This window comes from Chelonoidis abingdonii, chromosome 9 (assembly GCF_003597395.2).
Source record: "Chelonoidis abingdonii isolate Lonesome George chromosome 9, CheloAbing_2.0, whole genome shotgun sequence".
In the NCBI taxonomy this organism is placed as follows: Eukaryota; Metazoa; Chordata; order Testudines; family Testudinidae; genus Chelonoidis; species Chelonoidis abingdonii.
Window position 1 is genome coordinate 5,896,032 of NC_133777.1, and position 24,084 is coordinate 5,920,115.

At 46.2% G+C, this 24,084-nt stretch overlaps 1 protein-coding gene across 2 annotated transcripts in view; it reads left to right on the forward strand.

The window, feature by feature from the left end:
- CACNA1H (calcium voltage-gated channel subunit alpha1 H) overlaps positions 1-24,084 on the forward strand; it is a 203,668-nt gene that overhangs the window by 136,102 nt on the left and 43,482 nt on the right. For both annotated transcript variants that reach the window (XM_032762698.2, XM_075069148.1), the window contains exons 15-23: positions 3,315-3,749; positions 4,503-4,603; positions 5,186-5,309; positions 5,450-5,518; positions 5,687-5,871; positions 10,289-10,415; positions 10,731-10,856; positions 12,590-12,679; positions 14,044-14,236. In XM_032762698.2, the coding sequence (XP_032618589.1) occupies positions 3,315-3,749; positions 4,503-4,603; positions 5,186-5,309; positions 5,450-5,518; positions 5,687-5,871; positions 10,289-10,415; positions 10,731-10,856; positions 12,590-12,679; positions 14,044-14,236 (1,450 nt within the window). The remainder of the gene's footprint in view (positions 1-3,314; positions 3,750-4,502; positions 4,604-5,185; positions 5,310-5,449; positions 5,519-5,686; positions 5,872-10,288; positions 10,416-10,730; positions 10,857-12,589; positions 12,680-14,043; positions 14,237-24,084) is intronic.

The following is a 24,084-nucleotide window of genomic DNA, read 5'->3' on the forward strand; positions in this document are numbered from 1 at the left end:
TGCTGTGTATCAGCCTCAGGCTGAATTGTTTTGGGAAATTGCAGCCAAAACAGTTTAGCCATTTCTGAGAGGGAGGCTGGGAAAAAATACATCGTTTCTCCCCATGTTAAAAAATTCAAGTGACCTTTTCTTTGAGCAGCTTTAGTGTCCCTGTGCTTTGGAGCTAGGATTTGAAATTTAGCAGGGGGTGGGTCAGGGATATGCCCTTTGCCATCCTTGTGAAAAGGCTGCCCCACAGACAGCAACCTCCTGGTAGCCCTGATTCATCCTCAGAGCAGGTCCAGCCTGTGCACTGAATGAGGCAAGCATCATGTAGGAAAAAATAGTAAGTGATCATGTAATTAAAGACGGTATCATAATGCATACACACAAAAAGGCATAATTAAGGTTGCACACTGGCAATCTTCATTTTGGCGTTTACTAATTTTTGAGTACTTGACTTTGCAACCTTTCATGCTCTTTTAACATTTTCAGTGGCTTTGGTAACATATCAAGGTTGTGTACAGAGCTGATCACAAATTGGAATTGCCATACTGTGGGAAATTCTCAAATTTGTTTTCAGACAAAAATTCAAAATATCTAAACCTATCACAGAATGGGAAGATGTGAAAAATTTTGATTTGGAAATGTCATAATGTTTTGTTTCAAGTAGACATTAATCTCTGCATGGCCTGACCTATCACGGTGTTTGATGGGATTTATAGTTCTGGGTCCCTAAGTCCCCATTCCCCTCTATTGCCTGGCGTCCTGGTTGGACTACATCTCCCATGGTACATCGTGGTGACTTCCTATCCCATGATGCACCGCGACTCAGCAGTAATTTTTCCTACCCTGGGTTGGGTGGTGGAAATGAAGTGATGGGTGGGAAGATGAGATCAGACAGCAGGGTGCATGATGAAATAGGGCAGGATGGTCATAACAGTGGATTCGGGCTGCAGAGAAGCAGTGGGGAATCCAGAGTCGCAGACTGGACTGTCAGGTGCAGCGCTGGGTAGTGTGTGGTCTGTCGTCAGGAGGGCTGACGTGACAGAGAATGCCTAGAGCAGTCAAGGTGAGTTGCTGGTGCTGTAGTCACTGGAGAAACTAGGGTCTGGGGGCTTTGCTGCTTCATCTGCAGAAGGCTTAAGGAAGACGAGGTTACTGGGTGTTGCACATGTGAGTAACTGGGACCCGGTGCCCCTGAACAGTTTCCCTTGTTTACGATGGAGGTGTAGGGAGAGGGGATGAGCTGGCTCAGCTGACTGGATGCAGGCAGCCCCAAACATTACACCTGGGCACTCTCTTTGAGGGGTTTCATTTGACTTTTGCACAGGCAAGCCACTATGGTAAGAAACACGTTCTTCTTGGAATGACTGCACAGCCCCCGGGCGTCTCAGAGATGAGCAAAGCATCTGTCAAGCGAAACTAAGGGGTGGTGGCTCTGCAGGGCCCTAATTCCCTGTGGCATTTTAATGATTGGCTAGATGTGAGACCCACCTGTGAGGCCAGAATAAACCATCTTGGAATGACTGCGAAGGAATCTGAATGCTTGTTCACCCCTTGTACGGCTGCTCTGCTCTGTTCTTGTTTATTATACAATGGCCCCTTCTTGAGGGGAACAAACAGAAACCAAGAGCTGAAATAATGGATTATCCTTAGGGAATAACCATCTGAGGGGAGAGAGATGGCTGGAATTACTGAACAGGCAGTAGATTTTGTTGCACTTACAACAGGGCAGTGGGTGGGAAGGCGTGAATACAGAAGGACCAGAGTTAATGGACAAAAACTGGTTTCCATCTATGCTTATCGGCCCTGTTTTTCACTATGTAACTTCAATATCATGTCAAAATCAAAGCAGTAGAGCACTAATGCGCTTCATGCAGCGTGCTGAGGTAGAACTGTTATCACCTTTGGTAAGTTGCTTAGCCAAGGTAATGATTCTGAAAAGAAAACAGATGACTCTATAGTTTGTCTTGGGTTTACATGGGATTGCTGGCTCATGGCTCGAATCAGGACACAAGCAGCTACCCAATGTAACAGCACTGAGATGAACCTTAATCGAAATCAGTGAGAATGCTTAAAGCAGTCAGCTCTGTCTCTGTGCCGGAAGGAAAACGTTAAGAGAAAAGTTTTCTTTCTAGGCTTCACTGCTCTGACCTTGAACGCTTTCATCCCAGGAACCATTCAGCAATGCAAATTGCAGTCACAAAATAATCATCTTTAGAAATTTATTGGGGGGCGGAATCCATTTGAGTGAATATTTAAGGGAAAATGAGGCTACTGTCTGGGTAAAATTTTCAAAAGCACTTAGGTGCCTAAGACCCATTGAATGCCAATGTGATTTAGACACTTAAGTCACGTAAGTGTTTAAAAAAATATTACCTAGTGGGAATAGAGTCTTAGGGCTGGACACATTTTTACTGCCAGAGTGGTGTAAAGGGATCTTAGTTAGTGTAAATGAGAGGCAAGCCCTTAGGAACCAGTTGTGTGATTTTTACTGACACACACAAGAATGTATCTCCAGTGACTGATCCCAGCCCTGCCATCAAGTTGATGTGGAGCAGTCCCACTGTAACTGATTTATCTGAAAAACAGGACTACATCAAGTGTTCTATAAAAGGGCTCTGTGACCGACCCCAAGAGGGGATTCCATAAAATCCTCCTTTGCCGGGCTCCTCCATGGATCTAGGCTCCTCCTGCATGGATCTGGAGCAGGTGCGGAGCCAGCCTTGAGTTTTCATTAGTTGTGCCCAGTTTACATGGGGAATGTTTTAAGAGAGGTGTTGAGTCAGGTATGTGGACTCAGACCCCAGGCCATAGTGCATTGAGTGTAATTTCGGGGGGGAATCAATAGCTTTTGTAATTCTGGAAAAGGGGAAGTCCTATGAAAGCCTTCTTGGAGCCTTTCTAATGTGGCTGGCATGAACAGGCCGGACCCTGGGTGCTTAAAACCGACATGGGATTCAGGAATCCTGCATTGTGAAGGGTTCTAGCCATGCAGAGGGTGCACTTTAAAGAAACAGCTTTGATGTGGGTACACATGAGTACCCAGGTATATGGGAGTCAAGGAGATGAGAGAGATTGCAGAAAAGCACTCAACTGGAACTCCAGTGTTCCCAGTGTGGGGCCCTGTCCAGCAGCGTGAACTTACCTATCTTAGCCCTTAACAACACCTGCAGTGTTCCCTGGCTGTTCTTAACTGAATGCCTGTCGTGTCTCTGGAGCCGCCTGGCAGTTTGTGCCATAATTGCTGGGCTAAATTCCTTTCCCTCTGAGCCATTTCCTTCCCTCTTCTGCTTGAGGGTGAAATCTCATGTGTTGTTCCCATCTCTCAGTCCAGCCTCCGCAGCTCGCCGTGTGCGAACTGGGGACCCAACAGCAACTGGGGAAGCCGACGCTCAAGCTGGAACAGCCTCGGCAGAGCCCCAAGCCTCAAAAAGAAGAACCAGTCTGGGGAAAGAGAGTCCTTGCTCTCGGGGGAGGGGAAAGGGAGCACGGATGATGACTCTGATGATGCCAAATCCAGCACTGTCAGCAGAGCCACCTTGCACCGCCGTGCGGAGTCCCTGGATTGCAGAAGTTCCTTGGACTTGCCTGAGCTTCTCCAGTTCCCCACCGTGCGCCACTCCCTCAGCATCAACCCCATGGCCGTGCTGCCCACAGAGTACCAGGACTGCAATGGCAAAATGGTGCATGTGCCCAGCGAGTTCTTCCTGCGCATCGACAGCCACAAGGACGACCCCTTGGACTACGACGACGACATGGATGACGTAAGTCGCCGTGGGGATTGGGCAGCTGTGGGGGTAAGGGAGCCTTTTCCCTGTAAGGTGCTGTTCAAATCCTGTGCGGAGATGTTACCACCTACTGGCTGGTGTAGATGAAAGAGTCCAGTTCCTCGTGAATTGGCATCCACTTCCCAAAGAGTTTTGTTTGCGAACAGGGGTGTTCTGTTACTGTCTGATCTGTAGGCAAGGTGAAGTGTCCAGGCAATGGGCACCCACTTGGGTGAGCTACAATCCCTGGCTGTGGTTGACCCCCATCTCAACCAAATTTCACCCCAGGCATTAGATCTTTACCAGCCTGTGTCAGTCCCAATCCCAACTGCTGGTCTGAGTGTCAGATTGCCCTGTAACAAGGTTTCTATTCTACCTTTGGTTGCCAGTGTACACTACTTCCATTGTACTCCGTGGGACTTTTATTCATGTCCCTGCGAGGCTGATGGGAGGATAGGAAAGACGGTGTTTTGGATAGGGCTTTGGATTGGGACACGTGGAAACCTGAGTGCAATTCCTGGCTTAGCCACAGGCTCCATTTGGACCTCTGGCACGTCACTTTACTGTGGTGATGGGGGCCAGATAAGGACACAGATAGAATTTGTCTGTGAAAATGAAGACCTAACACTGCCTTGTCCAAAAACCACCTAGAGAGCAAATTCAGAGGGTCGTTTGAGAAGGGCAGAGGGACCCCATGGGCTAAAGAGCCGGGAAAACTAAAGAAAAGAGCAATTTCTTTGTTCTCTCCAGAGTTACTGCTACAGGATTCGTAAAGCCCTGGAGCCCTACAAACCAGCATGGTGCAAGAATCACGAAAACTGGTCCCTCTACTTGTTTTCTCCTCAGAATCGGTAAGAAACCCCAGTCCACTGGGTGGGCTGTCAGCTGAAAACTGGGGCTTGGGAGAAGCTCACTCTGTTCAGCAGGATACACCCAGCCCTGACTGAGGGAGAAGAATTCTGTGAGGGAATCCTCACAGGTCTTGTGTTTCTTTCTCCCTAGCCATTCAAGTGGGTTTTACCACAGGAGGGGCTGTTCCAGACTCCAGTTTTAGTCAGCCCTTCCGTAGGCAAAACTCTTGTATGGGGAAGGACTGAGTGAGAACATCTGAAGTTGGCGCCTTGTGCTCTAAGTAACCTTTCTGTGATAGGCAGAATCACTGGACTGGGCCGTCGGCACCTTGGCAGGAAGCTGAGGTGACTTATTAATACAGTTAGACTTATGATTGTTATTTCTTGTTTCTTTCATTGATAATGAGTGCAGCAAACTGTGCACAGGAAGGTCCTATCTCAGCACACTGAGGTAGTTACCATTGAAGGATTTAAAGGAATCTCTTGGGAAAGGAAATCCCAGTCAGAGGGGTGAGTTCCAAGCTTGCTGATCCAGACTGGCTTCTGGCTGTGACCTCTTCCTTTCTGCCCCTTTTCCCCCAGGATTCGAGCGATGTGCCAGAAGGTTATAGCCCACAAGATGTTTGACCATGTGGTTCTGGTCTTCATCTTTCTCAACTGCATCACCATTGCACTGGAGAGGCCCGATATTGATCCCCAAAGCACGGTGAGCAGCCCCCCATCCCTTTTCCTGCACCCACAATAACTTTTCCCCAGCCACATCAGGGAAGAAACTTGCGGGATGGAGGATGCTGGGTTTCTGCTGTTTAAATGACTTGTCTCCTGCTGTTGATTTCTGTTTTACAGGAGAGGATATTTCTGAGTGTCTCCAATTACATCTTCACTGCAATCTTTGTTGTTGAGATGATGGTGAAGGTAATTATGCGTCTGCACTAAACCTGCCAACCCACAATGAGGTCTGGCCTCTGGGGTCTGAGAGCTAAGATGAGCTGTATTTCACTGCACGTCTGTGTCCGTCATGTACAGCAAATAAGCAAAAGGCATGAGGCCACAGCTTAAATATCTTTCTCCTACTGGTTCTAGGTGGTGGCCCTTGGCTTCTTCTCTGGGGAAAATACCTATCTCCAAAGCAGCTGGAATGTCCTGGATGGGGTCCTGGTCTTTGTATCCATCATTGATATTATTGTCTCCATGGCATCTGCAGGCGGGGCTAAGATTTTGGGTATCCTTCGAGTCTTAAGATTGCTGCGGACCTTGAGGCCTCTCCGGTACTTTCACACTGAGCAAAATGGATGTGTGGGGTTTGGGCTTGTCTTCATGGCAAGCTATTAAGTGTCAAGCCATGGTCTGAATCTACAGTGGAAGTCCAAGTACACAGCTTGGCTGCTGCTACTTGAAAGCACAGTAAGCTAAGCTCCATTCCAGGACTTTCACTGTGTTGTAGCAGTGTCCACCTGGGATGTTACTGTGCAGCTAGCTGGTGTGCGGTAGATTCATACCCAGACTTGTCACACAGTAACTTGCCATGTAGGTGAGCCCTTTGTTTTGTTTTGATGAATCAAGAACTTTGAAGGGAAAGACTTGATTCCTTAAGCTACGGAAACTCTTCTGAAGCAAAATATCCTTTTCAAGCTAGTATCAGAGGGGTAGCCGTGTTAGTCTGGATCTGTAAAAGCAGCAGAGAATCCTGTGGCACCTTATAGACTAACAGACGTTTTGGAGCATGAGCTTTCGTGGGTGAATAGGTATTCACCCACGAAAGCTCATGCTCCAAAACGTCTGTTAGTCTATAAGGTGCCACAGGATTCTCTGCTGCTTTTCAAGCTAGCGCTTATATAGCACGTTTCATCCAAAGACCTCAAAGCGCTTCACAAAGGTGGTGAACATTGTTCCTCCTTTACAGGTGGGGAAAATGAGGCACAGGTTGATGAAGTGACTCAACCACCAACAATAGGTCTGGCCAATCTATCCACTGGGACACACTAAAAATACTGAATGGTTTCAGTACAATGCATGCACCGTGTCAATTGGAATCGTCATGGTAACGCATCTCACTTTATGGCATCCTTGCAAATTCATGATGAAAGTGCTCTGATAGAACAATAGCTGATAATGATGGGAAAACTAATGGTATTTTACCAGGCCGTAAAAAATTATTCTCACCACAAAGAAGTGTTAACAGAAATTGGCAACTTTGATTGTAGTGAATCTGCTCTGGGATGGAAAAACAAGTAATTGCTGTAGTAGAGGGTTCTTCCAAAGTTTGAAAACGTCAGTCACATTTCTGGATTAACACCAAGCCAGGATCCTTCTCTGTTTCAACATCAAAGTCTTAAGAAGTTATGAAAGGGGCAAGGTTGTGTTTTCGTGAAGATTTCCAGGCCAGCTTTTCAGTCTCCAGCCTGGTATACACACAATGTTGAACCAGTTTAGCTAATGGTATGATTTTAAACCACTTTAGTTAAACTGGTACAGCCTCCTGTGTGGACTCTTATATTGCTGTGAGCTTGGCTTAGATTTGTTTATCTGGCATTGATCAATTTACAGTCCCAAGCTAACCCAGTATAATCAGTCTGAAACCAATAAGAGTGTGTCTGCACAGTAATTTAACTAACTTGATTTTTTAAACTAATTTAAAATTATCCAGTGTAGACAAGCCCTCAACGGCGATGGAGAAATATCTGAGCTTTCAATTGCTTATTATCAGAAGTGAATGAATGTGAACACCAAATGGGTTTCGGTCCATCTGTTGTATATGCACACACTCAGCACCTGTGAGGAAGAGCAAAATGACTGGTAATTTGTCTTCACCACTATCTAAAAGAGCTGATCTGGTTTGGGGCAGGAAGTTTTTATCGGACTCACACTGTGTGTATGATGAATTCCTTCCTCATGCTGCATTTTTATCATAATTTTACATATCAGGCTGGCTCCCTAATCAAAATGACATGTTACACTGCACAACCTTACAGCCATTCCCAAGTGAGAAGGTCGCATTGGCTGAGAGTGAATTGGCAATTAAACAGGTCCTGGCAATAATTTGATAAGCTCCAGCTTCTGTAGTCTTTCTCCTGTGTGTGTATATCTAATACCACGTAGACACAACGTAGCTGTCGGCTAGGAAGAGGAAAGGTCATGTTTTCAATATTTGAAAGAGGGATAAAGGGAATTTGCGTTTTGTTTGATAGCACAGTAATAAAGGGACAAGGAGAGTGTAAATACTTGGGGAGTTTTTATCGGCTCACTTTGCCCATACCCATTTTGCATCATGCCCAACAAAAACACATTCACTTTCCCCTGAAATTTCTTCAGAAACAAGATAGGTGGCTCCAGAAACGTGTGGTCCTTAGGAAAAAGAGCCATTTGCCTCTTTCCATCACACTAGTAAGCCAGAAACAATCCGGCCCATTCCTACCTAAGCAATGGCTTTCGTGTATTCGCTAGTTATTTCCTTGGTGGCATTAATGTTTCCATCTAATTTGTTGCTTCAGTCTCTCGGTCTGTTGTCTGAATTTGTCTTTACTGCTACGCTTTTAGACTGCAATCTCTTCAGAATAGGGACCATCTCTTTCTTTGCGTATTTACAGGACCTAGAGCAATGGGGCACTCTCTTGGCTTGGCCTTTTTGGCCAGTACCGTATTTCACAACCCCACTCATAGGATAAAACACCCCTCCCCTTTATAAATGGTGTCTTGCGGTTCAATCCTGCAAAAGGGGCTGAGCACCACAGGCTTGAGGCAGCCTGTGCTTAACTAAGTGCTTGAGTGATCCCACTGACAGCAAGTTGAACATGTGCTTAAGTGCCTGGCTGGATTGGGGCCAGGGTGCTCAGTACGTTGCAGGATTGAGCTCTTGGTTCATTAGCCTTCCTGAACATTTCCAAAGACGGAACATCTGAGTAACTTACAAAATAGGTGTGTTCTAAAGGTCTGAGCCCAAGATTGCGAGGCACAAATGCAGTGCTCTAAACCTGCCTCTGCCTTCAGAAATCCACCAGAAACAGACTCTCTGTGGCCTCGCTTAACCACCCTGCACTTGAGTTTCTCCATTTATTAAATGATTAAGACTGCTGTGAGTTACTGTCTATACACTGCTAGAAATATTTTACATGCTTGGTATTTGTGGGCAAAGTTCAGGCTTGGTATAAGGCCACTGAACGCAACATCTGCCATTCCAGATCAGACGAGTGGTTCAGTATCCTGTCTCTGATGGTGGCCAATATTTCAGAGGAAAGTGCTAGAAACCCTTTAGTGGGCAATTGTGAAAAAGTCCAGGAGAGGGCAATGAAAATGATTAGGGGGCTGGAGCACATGACTTATGACGAGAGGCTGAAGGAGCTGGACTTGCTTAGTCTGCAGAAGAGAAGAGTGAGGGGGGATTTGATAGCAGCCTTCAACTACCTAAAGGGGGGTTCCAAAGAGGATGGAGCTCGGCTGGTCTCAGTGGTGGCAGATGACAAAACAAGAAATAATGGTCTCAAGCTGCAGTGAGGGAAGTTTAGATTGGATATTAGGAAACACTATTTCATTAGGAGAGTGGTGAAGCACTGAAATGGGTTCCCTAGAGAGGTGGTGGAATCTCTATACTGAGAGGTTTTTAAGGTCAGGCTTGACAAAGCCCTGGCTGGGATGATTTAGTTGGGGTTGGTCCTGCTTCGAGCAGGGGGTTGGACTAGGTGACCTCCTGAGGTCTCTTCCAACGCTAATTTTCTATGATTCTACGATTCTATGAAACAACCTGCCCATAGGAGATATTCCTTCCTAACCTTCATCAGCTGGTGAGACTGGCTTGTGCCCTGCAGCAGAAGGGTTTATATCCCTTATACATTTTTATCCTATCTAATGTAACTGTTAATGTTCTTATTGTCTGCTCTAAGGCCCTGCTACGTGTTTGATCTCAGTGAAATCTTGCGGCAGTGAGTCCCACAGGTTTAATTATGCATTGTGTAAACTAAGTCTTTCCTTTTTGGCTTTCAGTTTCAACTTCACCTCCTCTCAGTCTGTTACGAGAGAGTAAATTGGAGCATGAAACTGACTCTATATCCAGGGCATCTTGCATAATGTTGTTATGCAGCCTCGTTGTTTTTTTTAATTGCCGCACAACCATATTCTAAGTTGTCATTTAAAAACAAAGGCCTGATTCTTATCTTTACTAAGGCCCTTTAAGCACACTTGCACTCTTTTTAAGGCCCCTTTATGGTACCCGAATGGTGGGAGATGGCCTTAGTGTAAATGAACACCAGGCCTGATATTTCCAGCTCTCACGTGTGCAAAGAGAACTTTCAAAATGTGAGCCAAATGCAGCCGATGCAGAGACATCTGCCTGAGTGTACAAAGAGCCTTGAACACTAGCCCTGAGAGAAGGGCAGGTCCATGAACACTTATCTCTTTCACAGGGATGTAGTGAGGCTTAATTAATTAACACCTGTACAGCGCTTTGAAATCAATTGATGAAAGGAGCTATAGAATAGTATAGTGTAATATACTATATGATAGGGGACCATACCAATACATATGGGGGATAAAGAAGGGTTGTATCAGCCTGACTGCCCACAAGGAGGAGGAGGAAGAATAAAGCTGGGATAAATGGAGGCTAGACTAGATGGCCCTGGCGGTCCCTTTTAATTCTATGGTTGTATGAGTCTAGGATGAGTGCCAAGCTTTGTTCTGCTGCTTTTTCTCCAGAGTCATCAGCAGAGCCCCAGGTCTAAAACTGGTGGTGGAGACCTTGATATCATCCCTCAGGCCTATTGGAAATATTGTGCTTATCTGCTGTGCTTTCTTCATTATCTTCGGGATCTTAGGGGTTCAGGTAAGACGCTCCCTCTGTAACCAAGCACTCATTCAGATAATCCCTTGCCCGCCAACAAGACAGAGAGGCCATTCAGAATAGGCTTTCCCTTGCTGTGTGAGGCAAGCCACTCCAATCTCTCCAGGGACTTGAAATCCTCTTAACCCAACAGAGGGGCTTCAGGCTCTGTGCCTGAAAAGGGGTACCTCAGCTGCAGGGACAAGGGAAGGAATCCCAAATTCCAGCCAAGGCAAACAATGATCTGTCATTGGAACAGAACCAAGCGCCCATGCCAGGCTTCCCGAGATATTTTTCCTCCCTTCTCTTCAATTTCAGCTTTTTAAGGGCAAGTTCTACTGCTGCGAAGGACCAGACACCAAAAACATCTCCACTAAAGCTGACTGCACTAGCATGCACTACAGATGGGTCCGACGGAAATACAACTTCGACAATTTAGGGCAGGTAAAGTAGTTCTTGTTCCGAGAGGTTTCTGTGTCATTGTCTGATGGGCTCTTCCGAATAAGTCCCTGTCCAGCACTGACCTTCCAGCCATCTCATTGGCAGGTCCCCCATTTAGGCCCTGATCTACACTGGTGGGGGCAGGGAGAGGTCGACCTAAGATATGCAACTTCAGCTATGCAAATAGCATGGCTGAAGTCGGAGTATCTTAGGTCAACTTACCTGGTCGTGAGGATGGCGGTGAGTCAACCACTGCCACTCCCACGTCAACTCCGCTTCCACCTCTCGTGAACTGGAGTTCCGGAGTCAACGGGGATCGATTTATCCCCGTCTAGACTAGACGCAATAAATCAATCCCCGATAGGTCAATCACTACCCGCAGATCTGGTGGGTAGTAAAGACCTGCCCTTAATTTTATTTATTTAAAGGTTTAACAAAACCCAGGAGCTGAGAGTCTGGTCCCATTACTCACCCTGAGTAGTGCCATTACTTCAGGGCACCACTCCTGGTGTAAGGTACAGTCCAGCAGGAATAAGGGGATTGCAATCTGGCCCCCAGTGTGAAATAATACCTGGATTTTAAAAAATAAATAAATAATTGAATCAGATGTTGTGTGTTTCAGTGGCATGTATAAATAAATAACTGCACTGAGCAACACTGCACCTAACCCACAGATCAATCTGTTAGGTAGCCCCCGGTGGGATCCACCAAGGATGTGAGGATGTTTCACCCCTGGGCTCTTTAACTCAACCATTAGCAGTTGATGCTTTAGCTCTGGGGGTCCCTGGTTCTCTCCCTACCATGTTGAGCCAAATGATGGCTGTCACATGCTCTGAGCAGAACCAATAGCATGACCTCACATTTTCACTCATGCAGCATTGCCAACTCTTATGATTTTTATCATGATCTCGTTCTGGAACAGCCTTCCAATGGGAACAGTGGGGCAAACAACCTCACTCGCTTCAAGATGGCACTTGGCAAAATTATGAACGGGACTATATTACAGGCTTGCCTGTAATGGGAGAGGACTGTACTCAGTGATTCAGGGGTCTCTTCCAGTCTTATGTCCTGTATCCTATGTTCCTATTTTTTTCCTTTAAAGCCCCAGCACCTGGAGTCAGTTAATTATGTGAGAATCTCAGCTTTCATTTTTTTAGAATATTTAGCTTCTAACCTTCATGTTTGCAAAGAAAAGCTTACCCCCTCCAGATTTTTGTACACTTGGTATGGGCGATGCTGCCAGTGTAGCTGAGCAGAACCTGGCCTTTGTTTATAAGTGGATGAATGAATCTAAGTGAAACTAAAAATGAAGCTAACCAGTCAGCTTTCATTGTCCAAGCTCCGTTAAATGCAAAAAACAAACCAACAGCTTAAATGGTTAAAATCACAGTAAAATCAATTTTAAAAAATGATCTCCATTGCATTATGAATTGTTTTAGCAGGTCATTTGACTCTTCTTCGTTTCATTTCCTCTTTGAGGCTTGAAATTCATTGTGTTCCCCCATCAACGTCATCTGCAAAGTTTGATTGTTTTTCTCCCCTATGTACTGAAGGCAGAGGAAACTGACGTGACTAAGTAATTCTGCCATTTCTCTTTGATCCCTATGGCCCTACCTTTCCACTGCTAGTCTGAGAAACTCAACGAGCAAATGAGTCCACCCCTTCCTCCCTTAAAAAGACCAAGAGGAGGTGAATAGCAACAGGGCTGATCTTTATATTATTTCTTTTCCTCGCAGGCTCTGATGTCCTTGTTTGTCCTCTCATCCAAAGATGGCTGGGTGAACATCATGTATGATGGCCTGGATGCTGTAGGCATTGACCAGCAGGTAGAAACAAAAGACCTCAAAAAAGTTTTACAAGTTTAATGTTCGTGGTCTGGCTCACTATGCACAGACCACAGCTGTTAATGTAACTGAGTAACCCTCCCAGGCACTCTGCGATGGCGCCGATTTCAGTAGGGGCCTCCAAAGTAGCAACATGGATCTGAACAGCCTGAGAACCGCAGCTGAGCACTGACGGGCACTTCAATCAGGGCTCAGTTGTCCCCTGGATGCCGTCTGGGTGTGATGGGGTCCCAGTTCAGCAAGTGTCTCCAGAAGGAATTCTGGGAATCTCAGCTGGAATTCTTCCTAGAGGTCCCAAGCTCCCCAACATAGCAACTACCCATCCCTTTAAAAAGCTACAGCAAACTCCTCAGTCTATGCCTGGACAGCTTGGGTGCCTGGAGTATAGCCCTGGCCCCAGCATCACCACAACCTTCCCTACCCCCTTTCAGGCCCTGAGTGTCCATGGAGCCACTAAGAGGGAGCAGGGGCTACGTCCTCCAATGGGACTCTGGGCAGTCCCTATGCAGCAAGGTGGGGAAGGATGCTCTTTGTATACCTATGCAGGGGCTGATCAGAATCTTGCTTCTACTCAGAAATGGTTGCAATGGCCCATCTAGTGCAACTTTCACAAGTGACATGGAGCCGGTCAAAATGGGCTTGTTTTTGACACACGAATATGCAGAAGATAGAACGCGCTGCCCACAGGGAGCTCTGAGTCAGCCCTCTTCCTCCTTCAGCATCGCTGAACTGCTGAAGTGAAACACCATCCAGTGAAAGCTACAAATCATGTCCTAAGGACAGATACTTTGGGACCAGAACACGAGCTCCTAGGGGCACTGAAAACATGTACCATTCCACTGTTGCTTTAAGGAATGCATGGTGAACATGAATGTATTTACATGAAATAGAAAATAATTGGGGATGTTAAAAAGAGGAGCTACCGAATGTGAGTGTTGGAAGGCTTAAAGCATTAGCAAAATTGTCTCGAGATTCTTAGGTGAATGGTACCATGTCGTAACAGCGATAGCTCTTTGTACTTAGCATCTGGAGTGTCCAAGGATCTCAGAACAATGGGCCTCTCTTCAATTAAAACTATTTCCATGCCAAAAATTGTGATCTTGCGAGGTTTTTTCCCAGCCAAATTATGGTTTTCACAAAAGAAGGTAAAATTTCAGCAGGGGAGAAAATGGGTGAAAGGAAAACTTGCTGAGAAACAGCCCATGGGTTCTCCAAGCCCTATTCTCCTGCCCATGGGAATCCACCACTGACTTCCCACTGCTTCTGGAGACTTGATATGTCTGTTTTACAATGACACACACTTTTCTCCTCTTCTCTCTTGCCCTCTCTTGCCTCCCATCTCTCAGCCCGTCCAGAACCACAACCCATGGATGCTTCTCTACTTCATCTCCTTCCTACTCATTGTGAGCTTTTTCGTGCTCAACATGTTCGTGGGGGTGGTGGTGGAGAATTTCCACAAGTGTCGGCAGCACCAGGAGGCAGAAGAGGCCCGTCGGCGGGAGGAGAAGCGGCTGAGGCGCCTGGAGAAAAAGCGCAGGAGTAAGGAGCTATACGTGTCTGGTCGGTAGACTGCATTACAAACCAAAATCTTTCTGAGCTCTGCCTGCTTCCAAAGCAAGACTTTTGTTTTCCTTTGGTTTGGTTGACATGGGACTAAAAAGGCCGCTTTATTTATTTACTCCTTTGGCGACGCCTTAAGTCTCAGGGCTACACATTCCCTGGAAGTGTTCTCTGTGAGCTTGATAAATGTTGCCCCTTTGTGTAGACGGTAGGCAGAGTAAAGGCCAGCAAGCCTGGAAAGCAGAGTCCTATCTGAATTACTAGTGAGCCCCTCAAGACATGATTCTTGCATTATCTTCAGGAAGCGGGAAGAAGGCCGTTGGGCAAGTGAGGGCTTTACTGAGTAAACGTGAGCAACGTTTGTCTCATGTGCGAAGGCAACTCACAAAGGCATCCCAGGGCCCTGGGGCTTAAAGTGTCGCCTGCATTTTTAAATTACGATGGTGGTGGTTTAATTTTTTTTTTCTTAGATCAAATAGTTGCGATGCTTTTTAGGATCTCGGCGCATGGCCCCGCATGCCACGCACATGCTGCATGAGGGCATGAGCAAAACAGGCTTGGGAAGAGGAACGGAGCCCCAGTTTGGGGAAGTCGAGACAAGTCTTCGTGAATGGAATCCATTAGACAGGATGCTTGCCTAGCCACCTATTGCAGGAGACCTTTAGCACAAAGCCATGATGTAGGTCTTGGACAGGCCTTTTAAACACGTTGGATGGAAACAGTGGCCACTGGAGAGTCATTAGGGACCTACATAGCTTTGATAAATTCTGACCATGGATTTCTTTTAGGGATGGCCAAACCAGACCAGAGAACATCAGAACCTGCCTGAATCTTTGCCCATTTCTAGAACTGAACCTTCTTGAAAGATCCCAAATGTTTCAGCTCATTTTTCCTGTTGTAATTTTTCACTTTCACTGTCCCTGCCAGGTTCTAGCTGCAGGTAGGAAATAGCAGGGAGTTGTTTGGGAATTCCCAGCATGCCCAGCTGCAGGAAGCAATAGAAACATTCCCAAGAACCTGTCATACATGATTCCCAGCCACATTAGCAGACCCAGGAGACTAGTTTTGAGCTGGTTGAAATTTGTCATACCTGAGTGGAGGGATATGCCCCAAGCTGCAGTTTCTTAGTGGAGCACAGACGGATCTAAGAGGCAAGGTGCTTTCAGCTCCACCAGGATCTCTAGCACTTCATCACATGGATTGTACCCTTATTATTATTCTGCCTCACATAACCTCCTGCAATGGCCGAGTGCCCCTTAATGACAAACTGCCAGCAGTCTCCTAAAACATAGAGCAATAAGCATCTGTTTTCAGCAGGGAGAGCTGCTGTTAAATCAAAAAGTTATGTCTCCGCTGTAATGACATGGCAAGCAGGCGGCTGTGCTCATTGAAACCTCGGCCCCAGCCAGTTCTGTCCTTCCATCCCTGAATCTGATCTGCACTTGAGCCAAAAGGCAGTCTGCCTACATCTCCAACAAAAATTTCCACTTTCCCCCTTGCCTCTTTATTAATTTGTCACAGGAGGTTTCAGCGCGAAATAGATACACAATGAACTCGTGCTGGGCCTTAATCAGTGGCAGATTGACCTGAAACCAAAGCAAGGGCTGCATACTTTGGATTTGTAGCTAGTCGTGGGTCAAGTGGCATGGCTAAAATAAAACCCAGCCCATCTCAAACCTTCCAGCCTCAAATGCCAACTGCACCTCTTCTGAGATCTGAAAAAGTTCAGAAGCAATCCAACTTTTCTTGCTCAAGTGTCTGAGCTTCCAGGTTCAAGCTGAGGTTAGAAGCAGAAATCTGGGGATCCCAGAACGCTGTTCTTGCAGTGTTTGTAGCACAACAGGAGCCACAGGTGATAAAGGTGTTGGGAGACAGCTAGCTTTCATGAGACTTCCAACCCAGGAGGCTCGGAGAACTCAGCTAAGCATCCAAAGCTCACTGAGGTCACTGGGAGACTTTCCACTGGCTTCAATGGGCTTTCGGATCAGGCCACCAAACTCCCAAGCTTTAGAGGTTGCTCCTCATGCTATGGGGCCAGGTCCTGAGAACGAATAAACATGTACAACTCCCATTGAAGTCACCTGCAGTGCATCTCCTCTCCTAGGAAGTCACCTGCACCACCCAAAGAAATCAGCACCACTCCAGATTTAGCCCACCATATTTTGCAATTTACTGCAAGAAATCTTTGCATCCAAGAACACACCTGGTAGGATTGCCAGTCCATGTGCAAATACAGCCAGCTGTTTCCCAAAGAAATCCATAAATAATCAAATGTACCTCACTGTATGATGTTCAGGAAGATAAACTTCAGCTAAAGGAAGATGAAGTGAGGAAAAAGCAGATATTCCCTTTGTAAACTTCTCCTCCTAGACGCTATATAATTATCTTTAGCAGGCTGAGAGGCTCTGGAGATAATGCCACCTGCCTTTAAACTCTGGGATTGAGGTCTGATGTGTAATGAGTTTGGTCTCAGCGCTGTTCCCATTGGAGAAGAATCCATGTCATGAAACTCCTGTGGCGCAATGGACGGCAGAGAGCTTCTTATGCTCTAGGAATTATTTTGGGGAAGTTCTGTGGCCTGTGCTATACAGGAGGTCAGACTAGGTGTTCGCAGTTGTCCCTTCTGGCCTTAGACTCTATGAATCTGAAAGTTGAATCACCTCTCTGCTCCAGAGGGTTTGGTTGTGTTAAGTCATTAATTGCACTGACAAAGTAATTTGGGGTATGATCACCCCACAGTTTCCTTACCTGGCCTCTGGATTTGGGGGTTTTAGCTTCAGTTCCTGCTAGCCCCATAATCATGAGGACTACGGACAGTTCACCTGTGTTTGCAGTTATTTTTTGGAAGACTGACAGTGTATTTTCCTCACTAGTAGTGTCGCTGTTCTCACACATAGCTTACCTCCTGTGGGGCAGTCCCTCATGCAAACTGACATGAGCTTGAAAACTAATGTGGCTGTGGAACAGGAGGCAGTTTGGGAAACCACAGAATCCATGATAAATTTGTGCAGCTGGACGTCTCTCTCTCTTTCAAGATGCAGAGAAGACTAAGCCCTTTTCCAACAGCAGCTGAAGGATTATTAAGGACTTTGAGTTTCCCTTTTAAGTATCTGCAACACTGCACTGCATGGTGAAAAGTATTGGACTGAAATCCCTGGGGACTCATGACCAGACCAAGCCTCCCCACAGGACTACAGAACAAAATAAGTTTCACCTACATTTTCCCACCAGCATGCATTGATCCTGACATAGATACAGCAGATTTGGGGGTAAGAGGGAAGCTTAGCCTCCATGGCCCATTCTGATCATGCAGCTCTCTGCTGAGATGCCAGGATGGGGTTGGGTTGTTTTTTTTTTTTTTGTGAGGTGCACACTTCTCCATTAGGAACTGGCCTGAGACCCACCAAACTCATTTCATAGGGCCCACTACACAATCATCTGATCTCAGCAACTTGCTTAGGCTGGATTTCGATATGCCCCCTAGAAGTCAAAGCCAAATCACCTGAACCAGGCCGTGCCCATTATTCGCCAAAGTTCACTGGAGGCTCCCTCAATTGATACTCATTAGAACGAAAGAACAGCCATCCTGGGTCAGACCAATGGTCCATCTTGCCCAGTGTCCTGTCTTCTGATAGAGGCCGATGCCAGATGCTTCATGAGGAATGAACAGAACAGAGCAATTATCAAGTGATCCACCCTCTGTCGTCCAGTCCCAGCTTCTGGAAGTCAGAAGCTTAACCATCTTGGCTAATAGCCATTGAAGCATGTAACCTCCTTGAACTTATCTAATTTTCCTTTGTACTCAGTTATACTTTTGGCCTTCACAACATCTCCTGGCAACGAGTTCCACAGATTGACTGTGTGTTATGTAAAGTATTTCCCTTTGTTTGTTGTAAAGCTGCTGCCTATTAATTTCATTGGGTGACCCCTGATTCTTATGTTATGTGAAGGGGTAAATAACACTTCTTTATTCTCTTTCTCCACATCTCCTGCTTCAAAACATCAATTCCTTTATTCCTACCCTTGGAACAGAGATTCTGCAAGGTCCTGAAGTCCCCTCAACTCCCAGTGGGAGTTTGGGTTGCTCAGCACTTCCCAGGGGGCCCTTGGCAGCTCACACAGTTGGTCCAGAAGAAGCCTCCAAACCATAACAAGTGGCACTTGTAAGCAAAGAGCAGAACTCACCAGTAGTCTGTAGAGAAAATGGGCTATAGCACAGGCAAATGAGAACTATCCTAATCATAAATGGTTGCTGTGTCTGGTAGTGGGTTAGGTTGATAACAGGTTGTCCCTGGCTCACTGCTCTGAGGCCAAGCAGAGCCAGTCTCTGTCCACGTGAAGGACGCTGTTGAGTTGCTTTCCCAGAGAACTCCACAACCCATCTTAATTCATCTAGAATCCTGGAAAGGTCAGCAAGGAAAGAGCGTAGGAGATATTTGTAGACAAAGGGCCCAGGCGCTGCACAGATGTGGAGTGTAACATTTCCCCCAAGCAGGCGCAGTGAGGAAGACAGCTCTCTGGAAGGGAATCAAGGCAGACATAGCAGGCAAGTTGAGCCTAAGTGTTTTATCACATGCAGGGCCTACAAGAGGTTACCTCAGATCAGCTCATTCTCGTGCGCATGCTTGGAGGATCCCCTCCTGACCGTGTTCGGAATGGCGAGCTTTGGATCGGGAAATGTTTTTTAACCAAGTGAAATCAAACAACGGTCACTTTTTAAATTATCATTTAAATTTAAACTCTGATTTAAACAGCCAAAATCCCACCCATGTTATGTCAGTTAATTTAGAAGACTATGGGTTTGGCTCAAACTGTTTGCAGACTCAGAAAGATATGAAGTGTGGCTGGTGCCGTGTGGACTTTCTGTGTGTGTACGTGACGTACCGTGCCTGTGAGGTGACGCAGTGGCTGTCTTGGCCTGCACAGTGCTGTGTGCTGTTGCTGTTTTGTACCAAGAGGTGGGGGATGAGGAGAAAATGGGTGGCTTGGCATTGGAAGGAAGATGTACAGCAAAACCAGCCATGCGGACGAGGGAGCGCAAGACTGAGTCAAGGTGGTTCAGCAGCCAGCCACAGCTTCTCCTGTGGCTCAGCTGGGCTGCAGGGGCCATTAAAACAGGAAGAATGTGAGAAACACTGAGATGTATCCTCTTTCCAGGAGGCCAAGGGGTGACACACGTAACATACTCTGGGCAGCAAAAGAAGGCTGTCGCTGGCAAATACACAGTCTGGGCACCTGTCTGTCTGGGACTAGCTTCCGACTTGTGTCTGTCTAGTTCTCTGTCTGTGTATGTAAATCAAGCCATATGTTGTGTGTCCTTAAGAGCCTGTGTCTGTGTACATAGGGATGTGTATGTACACAAGTGTAAGGTAGAAGCACATCGGGCTTTGGCCTACGTCTGGGAAATGATTAGCAGTCTGGGAGGGGCAGCTTGCTCACAACCTGCCTATGGCACAGACAGAGCTGGCTCTGCGATGAATGTTAGATAATTATTGACTAATTCCGAGGGCACATCTGCCAAGGGTTACAATAGTTTGGAGACTGTGCGCCATTGCTACAGACCCTGGCCATACACTGCCACACCCTAGAAGGGGTTACATGAACCCAAGGCCCAGCGCTTTGTTCCTGCGCCGACCCCCTGCCCCGAGCCAGTGGGGATTTGGATTCAAGATGGTCTCTTTTCTTCTCCCCAGACTCCTTTCCTTTCCCCCTCATGATGAGGCCCCTCATCAATCTCTTGCTGCTTTAGCTATCTAATCCCCTGCACTCCTCCCCTGCTGCCTGTGAAAGCCCAGCACTAAGCACTTCCCTAGTCCCTGATGAACATCGGCAATGGCTGCCTGCTGCCTGCCTCACTTCCTCACCTGGCTGCAGAGATTCAGCAGACAGTCTCTCTGCCTCCTCCCTCACTAATCCCACGGCAGGATCCCAGCCAGGGATGGGCGGACACAAGTCATGGTACCGTCCCTCCAGCCAACTGAGCCAGGGCCCTAAGCACCACACTCCCCCTTGCTACTACTCACCTTCAGCTAATGTGGCACCCTACCCCTTTCCAGCAGCCTCCCCCACCCTTCCGAGAGTTAGAATAACTGGGGGAATGGGAGGATGCTGGGGTGCCTGCAGTAGGTGCTGGGGCAGCTGGCTGCTTGCAGAGATTGTGGGGGAGATAGACAGTCGGATTGCCCCTCTCCTCCCCTTTCACTGCTCCCTACCCAGCCCCCCATGCCAGCGGGGGGAGGAATTGGTGGCTAGCAGGAGGGGAGCACCATTCCTTCCACTTGCCCCAGCACCTTAACAAAAAACTTCCTCCTGTGACCAGTGTCACTTGAGAAGCACCTCGTGACTTGGCATCTTAATTCATATAGAAGCCTGGAAAGGTCAGCAAGGAAAGAGCATAGGAGATATTTGTAAACCGAGGGCCCAGGCACTGCACAGATGTGGAGTGTAACCTTTCCACCAAGCGTGCGCTAGTGGGTCTTATGGAGGCAACATTCCCAGTGAGATCAATGGGCGCTGGGCCTGATTGAGGTGAAGTAGCGACTGCAGGGACTGGCAGGGATGATTTGTATGCAGCATATTCAGCTGCGAGAGGCTGATATTGACCGGGAGAGTGCCAGGCAGGCAGTGATTGATATTTAGTGAGTTTATTGTAAGCAGGAGAGAAAGAGGTTTAGAATTCAGAACCAGCAAGTCCTGCACACAGCTGGCCTAACAAACTTTGTTGCCCTTGTTCACTCTCCCCCTGCCCCGTTATTTCTATGTCATTCTTACATCTTGTGTCACATTAGTGTCTTCCTGTGTATTTTTGCAGCACCTAACACAACGTGGCCCCGATCCTGACTCGGGCTGCTGGCATCACTTTCATGTAACTAATACTGAGTGTGAATATGCGCTTAGGTATCTTTGCATACAGGTGACGCTGGTGGACTGGGCATCAGGAGACCTGGATTCTAGCTTAACTTCTGCCACTGTTGCTGTATAACCTTGGGCTAGTCACTTCCTTCTCCATGCCTCTGATTCTCCACCTGTGACAGTGGGGATACAGATACTACCCTTTATAAATTCTTTGAGATCTATGGACTAAAGACACTACTTCAGTGTTAGATATAATCGTGCTGTATATTTGCCAGCTAACTGCCCTGGAATGAAAAAGAGGGAAGGAGATTGAATAAATAGGCTTTAAAAATAAAATTTGGTGGCTTTTTTTAAAAGCAGAACTATGTTGTGCCACAATGTAATTGTTAATGTGAAAGCAAAACTTCAAGATAAGCTAATGTATTCCTCCTGACACAATCACAGCCTCCATCAGATATAGCCACTGTATAAATAAAAGTGCTGTAATTTTATAATCCTGCGGCTCCTAGCCTTTTGATGAGGCTTTCAAACGGCATAAAGTGAAACTCTCCTCCCCAGATTAAAAGCTTTGATTAAAAACAAACGGATCGGTTTGATCTCTTCTGTGTTCAGAACACTGGGCCAATTTCAACCCTGTTGTAATGGCTGAAAAGCCAGTGCACTTGAAGCTGGGGGACATTTGGTCCGTCAAATACAATCTGATGCCAGGTTAAAAGTGAGTGGTGCTATGCCCCTTCAAAGGCTAAACACAAGTACTTAAGACATCGCATACAGAAAAGAGAGAGCAAGCTGGACTGAAAACCAAACCAGTGGGTGACAGCACTGGGATGCCCTCGGTCGAATGAAGAAAAGTTGGAGTTCAGTTTTTAATACTGTGGCTAGTTCAGTGAACCATGGAAAGATCAACTATTGCTGTGGACAGCCTGGTTCTCAGGGCCATAGCATACATGATCACAGCTGACCTTTAATTGATGTCCATTCCCTTGGGGATCCTGGATGGACAAATTAACATCTAGACATTTGTGGTATATAGAAGGAAGAGGTTGGTTTGTTGAACAGACACCAAAGCTGTTCCGTAATGAGACCTGCTCTTCAATGTGCTGATTGCAGACAATTCTCCCTGAGGGTGATGAGGCATTGGGGAAGCTAAGCAGCATTCAGGATCATGTCCATTCTTTCTAATCCATGTGGTGTGTGCGCTCTGTATTCTATAGCCTATTTGAGCTGTAACTGAAACTAGTGCACTGTGTACCTGTATGTTTCACATCTGCCTAGGAACTTAAAAACATTTTGCGTATTTTTCCAGGCACCTTTCTTAATACAGGTATAAAACCAGCCTATGGGAAGCATGCACGTAAACCCACTTGGCTTTCTAATGGTTCATTGCAGAGGAGACTCATGGAGCAGCTTTTTAGGTAGCGCTTGTAATGCCAACCTGACTGCCTTTTAAATAGGAGCTGGTGCTTCATTAATTCTCATGTCAGCAAAATCTCAAGCAGAGCAGTCTAAATATATCCCAGGGAAGGTGAGATTCTAACTCATGCAATTATTAGTCAATGTCAGGAAGCTGGGGGAGAGAAATGAGAACAGTTCACCTCTTGTATACCTTTCATGGTCTCTCTCTTCCCTCCCGTGTTTCAACCAAGTCAAACCTTCAGCAATAACTGATAGAGGTAATAAGACTGCTTTTGACATTTGGTCACAGTCAGCTGGCTGCAATATCATCAGAGAAACCATTTCTATGGAAAAACCAAGGAAGGCTTGCATTCTGCCTGATGGTGTAATTAATGAAGATCTTGACATTTTCCCACCTCAGCAATGCAGTGTTCTCCTCATCAAGGCTCTTCTGCAGATTCCTCTGTCTCCAAACTTTAGCAGCCTGTACAGTAAGTGTGTGCAGCGAACCTTCAGATGAAATGCATGGTAGCCTGGAGACTTTGACGGTATATTCTCCTTGGATATTGGTAATACACACAAATGCATGTCTTTGATTGGACCGAAACCAAGCATGCAAATGACAAGCTGTCACTTTTTGTGCAGATGACTTAAAAATACTATCTCTAAAAGAAATTGGAATAGACAGTGATTCGGCAAAGCTTTGAGCCCACGTGATTGGTGACTTTTCAGGAACTCTTGGTGTGTTCCTACTGGACCGTTACATCAAAATACAAGCCTCATCACTGGTCAAAAAGAAATAGAAATGCAACAAAAACCATGGGACTGATTTTTCTCTCTTGTTGGTTTCACACCAGCTTCAATGAGGTTACTCCTGATTTATAGCAGCAAACCCGAGAGCAGAATCTGACCTGTTGTCCCCTCTGCACATCCCTGCATGCCACATTTAGCAGTGCATGAGTAGCATCTCCTCAAATGGCCATTGCCTGAGTTACTGCACTCAGCATGATGTTGCTGCATGTGTTTCTAGATGTCATCAAACTTTACCCTTGGATTGTCTTTGTATGTGTCTCAGAGTTAAAGTTATTTCCCATCCATTAATTGGCTTAAAGAAGTTAGAGAACTCCAGTAGATTAGGAGTTTTCAAGAGCTTTTTCTGTCTCTCTGCCCACCTCGTATTAAATATCATCCAGGCTTCCAAGCACCCAGCTAATCCTTCATGTCATCTTTCCACAATGCAGAAGAGCACTACACATCTGCTGAGCATATCAGATCTATTGTACATACTGTACATGGCACCTTCATGCTGTACAACATTTATACATATACTGTACATCATAGAGAGGATCCCATATACTATACCTATAGCTCATCATGTATATAGGGAAAGGTCTTTTTCAATAGTGGGACAAGAAGCACTCCTGTGCTATAGCAATTTCCAGGTAGAGTATTTAACTCTGGACTCACACTTTATATTAAGGTGCATTATATAAACAGTTGATAAAGAGTTAATAAATGATAATCGGTTCTTTTAATAAATTGCTAATCAATTGTTATAGATTGTTATAGTCTAAAAG